At 49.6% G+C, this 14,983-nt stretch overlaps 1 protein-coding gene across 6 annotated transcripts in view; it reads left to right on the top strand.

Moving 5' to 3' along the window:
* The window catches only part of DIP2A (disco interacting protein 2 homolog A), a 109,767-nt gene that overhangs the window by 77,952 nt on the left and 16,832 nt on the right, over window positions 1-14,983 (top strand). For 5 of the 6 annotated variants that reach the window (XM_032174545.2, XM_032174544.2, XM_032174541.2 and 2 more), the window contains 10 exons: window positions 126-245; window positions 1,617-1,731; window positions 3,485-3,624; window positions 6,987-7,123; window positions 7,741-7,821; window positions 8,783-8,910; window positions 11,624-11,738; window positions 12,390-12,591; window positions 13,569-13,678; window positions 13,759-13,839. In XM_032174545.2, the coding sequence (XP_032030436.1) occupies window positions 126-245; window positions 1,617-1,731; window positions 3,485-3,624; window positions 6,987-7,123; window positions 7,741-7,821; window positions 8,783-8,910; window positions 11,624-11,738; window positions 12,390-12,591; window positions 13,569-13,678; window positions 13,759-13,839 (1,229 nt within the window). Of the gene's footprint in view, window positions 1-125; window positions 246-1,616; window positions 1,732-3,484; window positions 3,625-6,986; window positions 7,124-7,740; window positions 7,822-8,782; window positions 9,513-11,623; window positions 11,739-12,389; window positions 12,592-13,568; window positions 13,679-13,758; window positions 13,840-14,983 lie in introns of those variants that run through there. The other variant, XM_032174547.2, reaches the window with a different exon arrangement.

The following is a 14,983-nucleotide window of genomic DNA, read 5'->3' as shown; positions in this document are numbered from 1 at the left end:
GAGCTAAGTGTTGTTTCTGTCTGTGCATGTACACCTCTGTGTGGGATGAGGTACACGTGTCTGTAGGCGTGTGAGGGTGCCAGCCCTCGTGACACAGGGATGTCTGTGCCATCCTCTCTCTGCAGCTCGGGCCGCGCTGGTGAAGTCGCGAGACATGCACTGGTCTCTCCTAGCTCAGCGGGGCCAGAGGGACGTCAGCCTCAGCTCACTGCGCATGCTGATTGTGGCCGATGGTGCCAACCCGTGTGAGTGAGCCTGTGTGCCCAGCGCATACCCCACACAGTGTCCCCTCCTGCAAACCAAAGTAGAATACACTGAGAAGCAAAATGGAGGCATTTTCACTGCCAGTGTCATATAGATACACATGTCCCATCATTTGTATGACACGGAACATCTTGGTGATTCACTGGTTTATCTCATGCATGTTTATTAGGCCACTAAATTTAAAAGCAGTTTTGATATGCTTGATGAAAGGTACATGCCTTAATGAGAGTCATGTTTCTTAAGAAATTACCAGATTGTGGCCTGGGGTTCCCGTTTCTCTTTACGCCTCATCCCCAGCCTCCTGCCCTTTGTCCTGGTGCCCCCACGTCTCTGGCTTCTGGCTTCACTTCTCCCACCAGGACCCAACCATTCTCCCTCCTGGTTTGCCTGGGTGGCCCCCACGTGCTCCCAGGAGGAGCTCTCTATGGCTGCTGCCTGAGCACGTAGGACCTCCTGCGTGCGGTGGTCCAAGTGGGCACCGAGGGCCTCCTGCGTGCGGTGGTCCGAGTGGGAACCGCTTTGTCAAGGCTGCACATGTGAGCTCTGGGGCCCAGGACTGTCCAGGTCTGACTCAGTACCTCCTCTGGGGAAGCCTCAGGTGATGCTGGTCACACAGGGGCTCCTGTTGCAGCACACACCTGTTGACCAGGTATTAGGGGTTTTCTTGTTTGTTAACCTGCATCATTGTCTATGCACTGGAGACTACCCTGGATCAGAAGCTGATGTTTCATCTTATCCCCTCTCCAGTGTGGCTGACACCCCATCTCTTGGGAGGTCACCCCACCTTTCAGCACCCCCAGAGCCTCTCATTCTCTTGGTCCACACCTGAGCCAGGCAGGGCCTGCTTCTGGGTTCTGCAGCACTGCTCAGGTCTCTGCGTCTCCACCCCATGCCCACCGCCACTCTGTGGTCCACATGATGGAGTCAGAGCGTGCGCCTCCCCTCCAGTGCCTCTTCCCATGGCACTCCCCTGTCACTGCACCTGATCCTTGCAGTGCTGTGTGGCTTGTCTACCACCACATGCAGCACCTTCCTGTCCTCCTGTCCCTAATGATGCCCCTTCTGCCCTTTGGAGCACCAAACCATCCGTGGCTGTCTGATTTCCTTTAAAGACACCATCTTCCTTGAAGAACATGAAGTCTGAGAGTGCCTGTGAAGGGGCCCCTTCCTTCTGCTGACACAGCCCTGTGGTTCCGATGGCTGCAGGCTGTGCTGACTTGAGCATGTGCAGCCACCAGCCGTGGCCTGGTACACCCTCAAGAGCATGTGCTCCTGTGTGTCAGTGGCCAGCCACCCCTTCCCTGCTGGCCCCCCAGTTAGTGCTGGCATTCCACTCTTGTTGCTCTGTGCAGGGTCGATCTCCTCCTGCGACGCCTTCCTCAACGTCTTCCAGTCCAGAGGTCTGAGGCCGGAGGTCATCTGTCCTTGTGCAAGTTCTCCTGAGGCGCTGACTGTCGCCATCCGCAGGTAACCGCATTCCTTGCTGTGTCTCGTGAGCACTTAGTTGAATCTTCTGCATACAGCTGAGTTATCCTGGAGCTGTGCCTGTGTCTGACAAAGATCCAGGACCATTTGTGCAGTAGCACCTTGGTGCCTGGCCCCCCACATTTTGCCAGCTTGGGTTTGCATGGGGAATTGGGTAGCAACTTCCTGGGCCATACTCCGGATTCTTGCAGAATGCCAGCTTGCGATTTTCCTAAGTGCTTCCCAAATTAGAGAGGCCTTTTCATCTCGTCTGTAGCTGTAGTAAACATTACAACCTAGGAACTCTTTCTTACTCTGAGGCAGGTGTCGGTCAGCTGTGGAGTCTGTGGGAACCATTGACCTGCCTGGTGAAGCGCCCGGCCTGGTGCTTAGTGCCCAGCCACCCACTCCCGGGAGGCCTGTGCTGCTCCTGTGGCGGTTTTCCTCATGTCATCTCTCTCAGCCTGGAGGGCATGTTGAGCCTGCAAACTGCCCTGAGTGTCCTTCTGTGTGGGTGCGGGGCTGCTGGTCCTTCCTGTGCTCCTCACTCCCCTCCTGAGGTTTCCTTTCCCCTCATCTCGCCTGCCCCACCCTCAGCTCCATCCTGTGGGTGGAACTCAGTGTGCTCACAGCTGAGGTGTCTTAGCCTCAATTGTAATCTTGTATTATAGTCATATATTCATAAATGGTATGTGTTTCCATATATGGAAGTAACCCTAAGTTTTTGAAAGTAGCGCTAACTTGGCTGGGCACGGTGGCTCATGCCTGTAATCCCAGCACTTTGGGAGGCCGAGGCGGGTGGATCACCTTAGGTTAGGAGTTCAAGACCAGCCTGGCCAACATAGTGAAACCCCATCTCTACTGAAAATACAAAAAATTAGCCAGGCGTGGTGGCGGGTGCCTATAGTCCCAGCTACTCGGGAGACTGAGGCAGGGGAATCGCTTGAACCCAGGAGGTGGAGGTTGCAGTGAGCCAAGATCGCGCCATTGCACTCCAGCCTGGGCAACAAGAGCAGAACTCCGTCTCAAAAAAAGTAACCCTAACTATTTAGTCACTTAACATTAAAAAAACACTATTGTCGTCTACAAACTGTAAATTATTCTTCATTCTTTTGTTCTGTGGTGATTTGTTTTGCGCAACTGTGTAACATTTTTCTTATTAGAGGAAACACCTTTGTTGCTCAGTGTTCCAGTTACTATTGTTGTATCACAAACAACAAGTCATTTTATTGTCTCTCATGCTTTCTGTGGACCAGGAGCTTAGGAAGACCTCTGCCAGGTGGTTCTGGCTTGCAGGAGATGGTGTTTGGACAGGAGCGGTGAGGGGCTGAGACAGCTTTGTGTGTACATCTCAGGCCCCAACCTGGTCTCTCAGAGTGAGCTGCTCTGGGCCTCCTTGCAGTGCAGTGGCCTCAACACTGTCATTCTGTTTGCCTGGCTTCGCAGGGCTCCAGGCGAGTGTCCCAGGACAGTCGGGTAGAAGCTGAATTGACGTTTTTGGCCTGCATTGGAAGTCACATAGCATCACACCACTGTAGTCACAGGCCCTTTTCCCACTGAGTGGAGTGTTGAGGTCACATTGCAGAGGGGCGTGTAGTTTGGAGACATTGCAGCATCTTTAGAATATGTGTTTGTCACAAGTCTGTAACATGGAGCAGTGGCTTTGGTGCAGAATCATGCTGTAGGCAAGGTGGGCCCACCTCCCTGGAATTTCATCCCCCTTGTCAGTTAACCCCATGGTGGTTTTATTTTCTAGGCCACCTGATCTGGGAGGACCACCTCCAAGAAAAGCGGTCCTGTCGATGAATGGTCTAAGTTATGGTGTTATCAGAGTGGATACTGAAGAAAAGTTGTCAGTCCTTACTGTTCAGGACGTTGGTCAGGTGATGCCTGGAGGTAAGGGACATAACCAGAGTGGGTCTTTGTCCATGACTGATTGAGGTAACAAAAAGGATTTTGTTGTGTTTTGAGACGGAGTCTTGCTTTGTCACCAGGCTGGAGTGCAGTGGTGTGATCTTGGCTCACTGCATCCTCCACCTCCCAGGTTCAAGCGATTCTCCTGCCTCAGCCCCTTATAAATGCTCCAGGCTTCATAGTAGTGCTCTAGAAGCAAGCATACAAGTAAAATATTTCTCAAGAATGTTTTTCAATGTAAATTGGAATTTTACTTTGTAAAATATTTGCTCAGTTTTTTCCCTCCCTTTGTGTTAAGTTTAAAGATGAGCTAAAATATGAAGATGTGTATATGGCCCGTGCAGCTCACTTACAGTTCTTTGATGTTTGGGAAGATGGTGATAATAGCCCACTGTATTCCAGGCACAGGCTTCATACTTCATATGTGTTGAAGCATTTAACCTCATGGCAACCATGTGAAGTGGGCAACTCTGAGGAAAATGGTAATGTTTGTGAATAACTTGATAATTAGGTTATCTAAGTAAGTTCTAGCAAGCATGTGTTAGGTAGAAGCCTCATGCAAGCTTCCCAGAAATTCCTCGATGTCAGAAAGGCCTATGTGAACTCCTCTGCAGAAGTCAGCTCTGTAGGCCTGACCGTCATGTTAGGTGTTGGAGGTTTTCCTTGCTGGCCTGAGGCAGAATCTGGCCTGGGAGGCCCTGGTGACAGTCGAGTGGAGACACTGTCACGTGGTCTGAGGCTGCCCTCCTTGTAGCCATCCCACAGCTACTTCAGCTTTCCTGCCTCCCTGTGATGGCCTTTCTGGGGTTCACGGGCAACTGTCCGGGCCCCTTTTGGTGACTTCTAGAGGCAGGGCCCCATCTCTCAGTGCAGTCTCCCCCTTTCCAATGCAGCCCTGACTGCATTAGGAGTTGCAGGCACTGTGAGAGGCTCAGCGTCCTGGCCCTTGTGCCTGCAACTCTGCCTCTTGCAGGCTGACAGGCTGTGGCTGCTCAGGTGCAGACCCTGTCTGTGGGTGGTGCTGGCAGCCCAGCCATCTCTAACCTGGAGCCTGGGGCCAGCTGGTGCCTGATCCCTGTGTGTGCACAGATGCTGGGTCCTCACTGAATTAGACTCAAGTATTTCAGCCTGTGTTTCTAGCTCTACTTTTTACTCATACGAATGGCATCATCATTTCTGTAATTCTACTCAGAAATAGAACAGTCAGTCTTGCACGGTGCTTGAACCTGTCGTAAAACATTTTCACAGATAGCAATCATTGGGGTGTCACTTATTTACATCATGGGGAAAATACAGGTAAGTGTTTAAACTTCCCTGGAAAATCATGATGAGGTCATAATTCTGAATGAATCTTAGGAACATCTGTAGTTGTGCGCGTTTTATTTGTAAAATGTGGATTAGGACAGGACATGCGTGCGCAGCGCTTCCCTAGGCGTGTATGCAGCACACCTCCTCCCCCAGGCGTGCACGCAGTGCTCCACCAGACGTGCATGCAGCGCTCCCCCAGGTGTGTACACAGCGCTCCCCCAGGCGTGCACGCAACACTCCCCCAGGCGTGTGCACGCAGCTCTCCCACAGACGTGCATGCAGTGCTCCCCCAGGTGTGTACGCAGTGCTCCCCAAGGCGTGCACGCAGAGCACCGCCCTCCCTCCCCCAGGCCTGTGCTTGCAGCGCTTCCCCTCTACCAGGCACATGCGCACCGCGCAGCACTCCCCCTCTCCCAGGCGCATGCAGCGCTCCGCTCCCCCGGCACTCCCCCAGGCGTGCACGCAGCACTCCCCCAGGTGGACCCGTTTCCCATGACCCTCCACAGCCTCCGGGCTGTACCCCTTGTTGTGGGACTGAGCCCCATGGTGAATCCTACATGTGATTTGTTTTGAGCAGTTTTTCAGTCTGACCTGTGTAGGCCTGTAGCATTTGTGTTCACTACGGTATCAAGTGTGTATGTGGTGCTTTGTGGCTTTTCGTGACCTTGCCCCATCTCTGCATGTGCTTGTAAGTGTTGTGTGGCACTAACGGCTGCCTGGATGGCCACCTGGAAGCACAGACAAGCACCACCTTCCACATCAGCCAAGCATGGCTGCATTCTCTCTGCAAAGTCTTTTATCTGATTTGTGGCAAAAGGAAGCAAATATCTGGTTGTCTCTCTCTTTCTTTTACTGTCTTTGGAGATGATGATACATTAGAAAAAAACTCAAGAAGAGACACAGAAGGACAGTTCCTAGCTGACCCAATGGGTTAATTGATTGCTAAGTAACCAAGTTTCGTTTGATGGACCACCACCCATTCATTTGTGCATCTCATGCTTTTGTGTGAGGCTGTTTCTGGAGGACTTTCTGTGGCAGAGCTGAGGACTAGGCAGACAAGATCCCTTGTGGGAGGGGAAGGCAGCAGGTTGCCGAGAGTTGGGTAGGGTGCATTTAAGTAAAAACAGAACTGGGTGATGGGGCTGTGGGAGGAGTCATGCTGAGGCCTGAGACATCATGCTCCATGAAAAGGCGCATATGTGCAAATTGGCCCCCAAATGCGGAAAGGCTGAGAAACTGAAGAAGGAGGCAGACAGATCGTTTGTCAGTAAAGGGGGATTCATTGGGGAACTTACAGATAGAATCCTGGTCTTGAGTGGCTGCAAGACAGGTAGATCTCTGCGCCGCAACCCTCCAGACCCAGGGCCTTTGTCTTGAGGAGAAGCATCTGCGCTCTAGAAAGAGTGTGCACATGGCTGAGGGAGTGCCCTGGGCCTCATAGCCTGTAGTGTGTGCAGCAGCATCAAAGTTATTTTGGAGGTTAGGCAGAACTTAAAATGAACAGGTGTTTCTCTGTGAAGATACCTTAGAGGCATGCCTAGACTTAAGATGAGTCTGGAGTCACGTGGCGGATTAGCATTTAAAATAAGGTTACTAGAAAGGGGGCAGGCATGGGCAGAGTTCTGTCAGGCTCTGGAGCAGGAGCTGGTGTCCTGGGCTCGTGTGTGGTGGTGCTGGTCAGGAGCCAGGGCCAGCAGCACCCCATGTGGACCCAAGAGGGCAGTATGACAAGAGGAGGCACAGGGTTTATTTATCGTAGTACAGGAAATATTTTGTCAACCGGGGCTTATTACATGAAGGATGTGTTGTACTTTCTGGTCACCTTACATTGATTATAAAAAATATTACATACAAAATATAAAGACTTACAGCTAGGTAGCATGTGTATCATCTGTGTCATAAAACTCCTTATAAGAAGATGCTGTGTATATAACATCCTGTTTCCATAACTGCACATACAGCAACAAGGAGATCTTTGTGAATGATCCATTTAAACACGTTCTTTATTATTTTGAGTTTTTTTTTTCTCATTTTAGCTAATGTATGTGTTGTGAAGTTAGAAGGTACCCCTTATCTTTGTAAAACTGATGAAGTGGGAGAAATATGCGTCAATTCCAGTGCAACTGGCACAGCGTACTATGGATTGCTTGGAATCACGAAGAATGTGTTTGAGGTTTGTCCCTTTTCCTGACTTTCATATTGAAGTTAAGTTGCATGAGCACTCATGGGGCCCCAGGTGTGCTGGGGGCTGGGGGATTGCAGAGGCTGCGTGGATGGTCTCCTTCCACACAGGCCCTGCTGGGGCTGTTGGCACATGGCCTGCATCCCCCTCTGTGTCCTCCCAGAGTGAGGGCAAGGCCAGTACCAGGACCAGGCACGCTGTGGAGAGCTGGGAGTCAGCGTGCTTCCCACAGTCCTGCATGGGAGAAGGGTGCGTGGGTGCGGCCTGGTGGCTGAGAGGAAGGCACTCACCGTGGCCCCAGGGAAACTAGCCCTCTGCTATATTTGCATTGTTGTGATGTGAGTTGTTCAGGACAAGTCTAGTGAGGCCAGGGGAGGCCAGGCACCCAGAGCAGAGGTAAAAGGGATGCTCGTGTCCTGCCTCAGGAGGCCTGCCCAGGAGATGGAGCAGCCAGGCCACAGAAACTGGGCCTATGCGGCGCCAGCCTCCTTTTTCCCCCTGGCCAGCAGGCGTATACATGGTGCTGAGTCTCCTGCCGCCTGCTGGGTCTTTTTGGCCAGTTGGTTGGTTGTCCACAGCCTGATCGTGCCCCTCTCCACTTTGTGCAGGCAGTTCCGGTCACCACAGGAGGAGCACCCATCTTTGACAGGCCATTCACCAGGACGGGCCTGCTGGGCTTCATTGGGCCTGTGAGTATGTCCTCCTGTACCAGGACTGGCAGTCAGAGAAGGTAGGGGGCGTGGCTAAGGGGACACCTCGTTGCAGTCCCACCCTTGTCCTGGCCGTTCCTGACCTCCCATGTGGCCTTGGTCGGTCGCGCTGACCTCCCTGCCCATCACCCTACCTGTGTGCAGGGCCATCCACACCTCCGAGACTGGTGCACAGTCCTGCACACAGGCCTGAGTCGGGGGGTCCCGAGGGTGGTTGAGGATGTTTTGCTTTTTATATGGAGTGGCAGGTTCGTGAGTATTCATTATATCATTCTTTACCATTTTGGATGTCTAAACTATTCAAAAATAAATACTTCTATTTGTAACATCTTGGCCCAGTGTTTCTCTCAACTGGGCAATTTTGCCCCTTCCCTCCCAGGGGACTTCTGGCAACTTTTGAAGACATTTTTGCTTGTCACAACTCAAGGGAGGGGAGTGCTTCTGGCATCTAGTGAGTACCTAGAGGCCAGAGATGCTGCTCAGTGTCCAACATTAGCACAGGACAGCACCCGCGACGGTATTGTCAGCCCAGAAGGGGTTTGGGTCACTGATGCTGGGTTTGGGACCCCTGCCTTTAGCTCAGCAGCTTTCAGTCCTTCACAAACTACCCACAACTTGTTTCCCACTTGTGAGCCTTTCCCATGCTGACACTGCCCCAGCAGCCCCACTTTCTTCCACATAGCCTGCCCCTTTCCCGTGATGACTCCCTTCCTGATGCTGCCCCACCAGCCCGCATTCCTTCCACACAGGCTGCCCCTCTTCCAAGCCTAGCTTGTCACAGGGCCTGCGTTGCAGATTGGGTCTGCGGGGCATTGACTCGTTTGCAAGGCGCTAGAGGCTCCTGTGCTGTTGGCCCCTTCTTGGGGGGCCTGACCATGGTCCTGGCACATCCAGCTTCTGCCCGTGTGGGTGGAGTCTTGACCCACACCCTTTCCCTCAGGACAACCTGGTCTTCATCGTGGGCAAACTGGACGGGCTGATGGTCACTGGAGTTCGCAGACACAATGCAGATGACGTTGTGGCCACCGCGCTGGCCGTGGAGCCTATGAAGTTTGTCTACAGAGGCAGGTGATGCGCTGCGGACCCCTGCGCCGGGAGTAGATTCCTTCCATTTACAGCTTGGGAAGTCTTTCTGCAGTAGATGGAAAGCCCAGCAAATTTGAATTCACAAAGCCTAAAAATTATTGTACATCAGAAAACTCTAAAGTAGAAGGAAAATATTTGCAGCAATGATACCAGAGTTAATATCCTTACTGTCCAAAGAGTCCCTTGGATTCCTTCAGAAAATACGGTTTTGATGTAAAATTTGGGGCAAAGGCTCAAGGGGACAAATCAGAGAGGGAAGAATTGAGTAAAGCAAAGGGAAATGGGTCTAAGTTCCTAATAACCTTGGAATATGAATTAAAACAGACAAGTGCCATTTTCTCTGCGAGACACATGACACCCTCCATTGCCTCTGGAATAAAAATCAACTCAACTTTTCTACGTGTGTAAAGCAAGGACCTTAGAGATTCTCTTGAGCAAATAAATAGACCTCTGGGCCTATGCCCCTGGGCACAGGGGCCAGGAAGATAATTTTGCTCCTTCTACTCCCAAGCTCCTTGTCTGGGAGGAAGCTCTTCCCCTAACTGGTCCACTCAACCAGCCGCCTTTTAAAATTTTATTTTATTCAAGTGGGTGCTTTTTTTTTTTTTTTTTTTTTTTTTTTTAAAAAGATAGGGTCTCACTCTGTTGCCCATCCAGGCTGGAGTGCAGTAGTATGATCATAACTCACTGGAGCCTCAACCTCCCGGGCTTCAAGCAGTCCTCTTACCGCAGCCTCCTGAGTAGCTGGGACCACAGGCACGCACCCCACGCCTGGCTAATTTTTTAATTTTTTTGTAGAGATAGGGTCTCACTATGTTGCTGAAGCTGCTGTCAAACTCCTGGGCTCAAGCAATCCTCCCTTCTTGGCCTCCCAAACTGCTGGGATTACAGGTGTCAGCCAATGTGCCTGGCCAAGGATGTGCCTTTTGTTACTCAAACTAAGGTACTTGGGAGCCAGGTCAGACCCTGCCTTTGAGTAGCCCTTAAAGCAATCGTGAGGGGATTCTGCAAAGTGGTGTGTCATCATGGTTAGTCTTGAGGAAAAAGCCCAGAGGAAGGACAACAGAGAAGGTGGGAGATTGCTCAGGGGGCTGGGAAGGGCAGGCTATGCTCATGCATGTGTGCATGTGTGTGTGTGTGTGTGTGTGTGTGTGTGTGTGTGTGCGCGCGCGTGCCTGCGTGCAGGGGGAGGTTGGCACAGCCAGGGTCATGACCTGCCCCTCACAGCAGAAATGGGGGACACGTTGGGCAGGTGTCCTTAGGGATAACATCAAGGTAGCCCAAACCCTGCTTTGAGGTGGAGCAGGGAGACCACCCCCTCGCAGGGCCACCTGTACCTGATGGTGACTGCATCTGCAGGCAGGATAGCCTCCCTGTCCCCACTAGGGAAGAGCTGAGGAATACAGGAGCTTGGAAATGGAACCACAACCAATTGAGAGTATATGTGCCATTGGAAGAAGAGCAATAGAAGATTTGCAACATGAACTAAGATCAAGAAATGCTAACAAAGTAATTGTTCAAAGAACACAGTAGATGGAATACATAAAATGGATACAGCTAGAGAACAAGTTGAGAAGGTGGAAAGTCAGATTAGGGAACTACTCTGGAAGTAAAATAGGAACTTTAAAGAAACTATTAAGAGAGATGGGAGAGAATAAGGGCTGGTGTCCAGATAGCAGACTCAGGGAGAAGGGATATGTGGAGTGGAGCAGGGATTGTCTGAGGAAGCAGGTGGTTGGGGTTCTCTGGACTGGGAAATGGTCCACAGAGAGCCCCATGGCATGTTGAGCTTATCTGTATTCTCACCATGGACCACACAAAAGCCAAGCAAAACACATCAGACTTCCCCACAGTGGAACTGGCACAAGATAACAGTGCATCCAATTTATCCAAATTGTGACTTTATTTTGCAGTTGTAATAAAAAATATTTTTAAGCATGTAAATTTCAGAAGTTTTGACACACAGAGGTCCACACTGAAAACAGTTTTGGTCAAGATACTAAGAGAAACAAATTCAGGAAGTGCTATAAGATGTGTGAGAGTAAGGAGAACTCAGTACTAGGTGAGGTCTGTTGTGTAAATTTTGTGTGTGTGTGTGTGTGTGTGTACACACACCAGTCAAGTCAAGAGTCAGAATGGTAGACACCCTAACATAAGGGGTTTGGTGGGGAGACCATCTTCTTACTTTATAAAGGAAAAGACAGAGATACCAACTCAAAGTCTAAAAGAAGGAAAAGGCAACACAGAAAGAAGGAGGACATGCTGAAATTTTTAAGATAGTAAAAACATGTCTAAAGATACTAATCACTATAAGTGTGAATAGATTAACTCTAGTAAAATAGAGATGCAATCTGTTGGATTAAAAAAATAATAAATAGAACTTTTAGACAAAGATTTGTGCACAGGAAATTTACATCGGATTAAGGAATTTTTTCTTGTAAAAATGTGTGTCTTTGGAGTTGTTTTGCTTTGTCCTGAAGTCCTCTCTGTTTTTTTGTGACTTGAGACACATTTCAACCATCCTCGAGGAGATTAGAATGATGAGTTACTTTTTGAATTTGCAGCAGGTAGCCCCATTTGATAGACTGCATTTTAAATGTTAGGACAGACGGCCTCTTCCATTGTGAGGGTGAGAATGCATCTGTGTCTTGTTTGGCCCCTTGCCGTGTGGCCATTTCCATGTCTCATCCCTCAGAATCGCTGTGTTCTCTGTGACTGTGCTGCACGATGACCGGATTGTCCTGGTGGCTGAGCAGCGGCCAGATGCTTCGGAGGAGGACAGCTTCCAGTGGATGAGCCGTGTGCTGCAGGTGGGCACCCGGTACAGCCTATGGTTCGGTAAATCTCCCAAGCTGGCACCCCCACTCCACTCCGAGTGCCGTGTGGTTGGCTTGTTCCACCCTGTCCTCCCTGCCTCCAGCTTGTTTATCTGTATTTTTCATTGCAAATTGACAAATTACAGCTGTATGTATTTACGGGATACGAAGTGATGTTATAATTTATGAATACAATATGGAATAATTAATATATCCATCACCTCAATATTTTTTTCTGATGAGAACATTTGAAATGCACTCTCATGGTGATTTTGAAATGTACATTATTATATTCACCAGTCTGTGCAATAGATCTCAAAGAAAAAACTTCCCTCCTCCTGTCTGATTGAGGCTTTGTGCCCTTTCACCATCATCTCCTCATTGCCCCATTCCTCAGCCTCTGGTCACAGATATGCGGACGTGTGTGCACAAATACAGGGTGTGTGTTTCCCCTTTCTGAGTTAAATGGTAGAAAACTGCACACGCTCCTCTTCATCTTGTTTCCTCATTTAACAGCGTGTCCAGAGGGCACTCCATTTCCTGGCCTGGGGAACAGGTCCACAGAGGGGATGTTCCTGTCCCCCACCCAGCATCTCCCCAGCCTCAAGTTGGGGGCCTGTGCCAAACAGGGTCCTTCCCTTTCAGGCCATCGATAGCATCCACCAGGTGGGCGTGTACTGTCTGGCCCTGGTTCCTGCCAACACCTTGCCCAAGGCTCCTCTCGGAGGGATTCACATTTCTGAAACCAAACAGCGGTTTCTGGAAGGGACACTGCACCCGTGTAATGTGCTGATGTGCCCTCACACCTGTGTTACCAACCTCCCCAAACCTCGTCAGAAACAACCAGGTTAGTTGAACCTAACAACAGGATGCTCTGTAGTCTAACGGTGATAACAGCTGTGCTTGTGGTTAGGGTGCGGCCCTGCTAGACCTCCAGTGCCAACTGCCCACGTCTTTGGAGCTGGGGTCAAGAGCCAGAGTGAGTGTGCACCCCAGAATGGTGCCGCCTCCTGCTGTCCTGGAACCAGCCACACGTGGGGGAACTTAACCACATCACCTGCATGGTGGTTTCCACCTGCCTGTTAGGAACCAATTTTAATGATAAACTCAAGGATGGCATCTTAGCTTTGCATGGCTAGGAGATGGCTCCCTAGGGCTAGAAATGATGCCCAGGATCATACTGGAGCTTAAAGTCAAAAGTGCCTCTGTGGCCACGCTGTGCTATGGGGCATGAGCCACACCTGTGCCCAGGAGCCAGCTGCCTGCCTCGGCCCTGGGACCTGCCACAGACGCTGGGTTGATGGGACCTTGGAAATCTCTCAGCAAATGGTCAACTTTCCTTCCCTCATTTTATACATTTAAAAGCTAATTTTAGAGACTGGTTTAACTTTAATGCAATTTTTCATTTCTTTGGTCCTGCTGATTTTTAGTACATGCCAAAGTTTTTGTTGTTGTTGTTAATTATTGAACACATATCACTAAATACATTTCATCAGGAAGATTTAATTTCCTGATTTATACATAAAGTACAGTAAAACAAAGTATGTTAAGAATTTTGCTGTGACTGGGGCCAAATCATATCCTCTGAGATATGTCACGTAGTAAACTTCTCGATATGGCGTGGTTTATGTTTAAGAGAGAAATTCTCTTTGCCACTTAGCATAAACCTTGTAGCTAGCTTTCTGAATATTTGTATCTCAGTAGAAGAGTTAAATGCCTCATTCAAGTATGTTTTCAAAATAAAAATTGTAATGGAAATAAAGTCACATGATGATTATATATGAGAAGTTACCAGCTTCTCATTCAGAGTTCCCCCATTTCTAGAGGTTGGACCAGCCTCAATGATCGTGGGGAACCTGGTTGCTGGGAAGAGAATCGCTCAGGCTTCCGGGAGAGAGCTCGCCCACCTGGAGGACAGTGACCAGGCACGGAAGGTGACTGGCCAGTTCCGGGGACGGGTGGACAGATGTCCGTGCCCTGGAGGCGCCAGTGACCAAGTCGCCCTCTCGTGCAGTTCCTGTTCCTGGCTGACGTGCTGCAGTGGCGTGCCCACACCACTCCCGACCACCCGCTGTTCTTGCTGCTGAACGCCAAGGTGAGGCAGCGTCGCGGCCGCAGGGCTTGGAAACACCTGTGGGCCGGTGGAGCCCTTTGCTTGTCTGGTTCATGATGCCAGTGTCCTGGTTATTTTCATGTTTAGAGAATAATGTGCCTGTGGACTCAGCCCCCTTGTCTGGTGCAGTTCTCTCTGCCTGCCCTTTCCTTTCTTGTTTTCCACACATTTCACACAATAGTATTTCTATTGATTTTGTGGAAAATTTTCATCAGCTCAAGTTTTTAAAATTAAAAACAGTATACATGTAAATATTCCTAAGTTTGTGAGCTAAAAGGAAACGTTTATTTTGTAAAAAATTAGCCATTTAGAATTTCTACATTTGGTTACAGCTTTTAAATGACAAATGTTGCTTCCTGCCCTGCTCCTGCTGCTGATTTGGAAATTCCCACGTGTTTCAGGTTCCTGTTGTGTGCATTCCACTATGCTAGGAACATTCAGGATGTCAAGAAGGAGAAGCTGTAATCTTCATATTCAGGTTGTGGGCAGGAATGCAAAATGTTAAACAATTAAAAACGCTGCAAGACTCCCTGTCCCACGCACCATACAAGCAGAAAGTTAAATAATTAAAAACCCCGCAAGACTTCCTGTCCCACGCACCATACAAGCTGTAAGAACTCTTAAGCTTTGGTGTTGTAAAGAGTAGGTCACTGTGGCTTAGAATATGCTCTTCTAGGCCGGGCACGGTGGCTCATGCCTGTAATCCCAGCACTTTGGGAGGCCGAGGTGGGCAGATCACCTGAGGTCAGGAGTTCCAGACCAGCCTCAACATGGAGAAACCCTATGTCTACTAAAAATACAAAATTAGCAGGGCATGGTGGTGCATGCCTGTAATCCCAGCTACTCGGGAGGCTGAGGTAGGAGAATTGCTTGAACCTGGGAGGTCGAGGTTGCAGTGAGCCGAGATTGCACCATTGCACTCCAGCCTGGGCAATAAGAGGGAAACTCCATCTCAAAAAAAAAAAAAAAAAAAAAGAATATGCTCTTCTAGCTTTTGGTGCTGCTCATTCGAATTAAAAAGATACTTAATGATGCCTACAATGTGCACAGTAATAAGATTAAAAGGACCCCTACTCTCAGGAGGGTTAAAATCAGTCTTTCCTGCTAGAAAACAAGTTCCGTAGGA

The sequence above is a fragment of the Hylobates moloch genome, unplaced genomic scaffold, assembly GCF_009828535.3.
Source record: "Hylobates moloch isolate HMO894 unplaced genomic scaffold, HMol_V3 SCAFFOLD_14, whole genome shotgun sequence".
Lineage (NCBI taxonomy): Eukaryota > Metazoa > Chordata > Mammalia > Primates > Hylobatidae > Hylobates > Hylobates moloch.
Note: the sequence above shows the minus strand (reverse complement) of the source record. Positions and strands in the feature narration are given on the sequence as shown.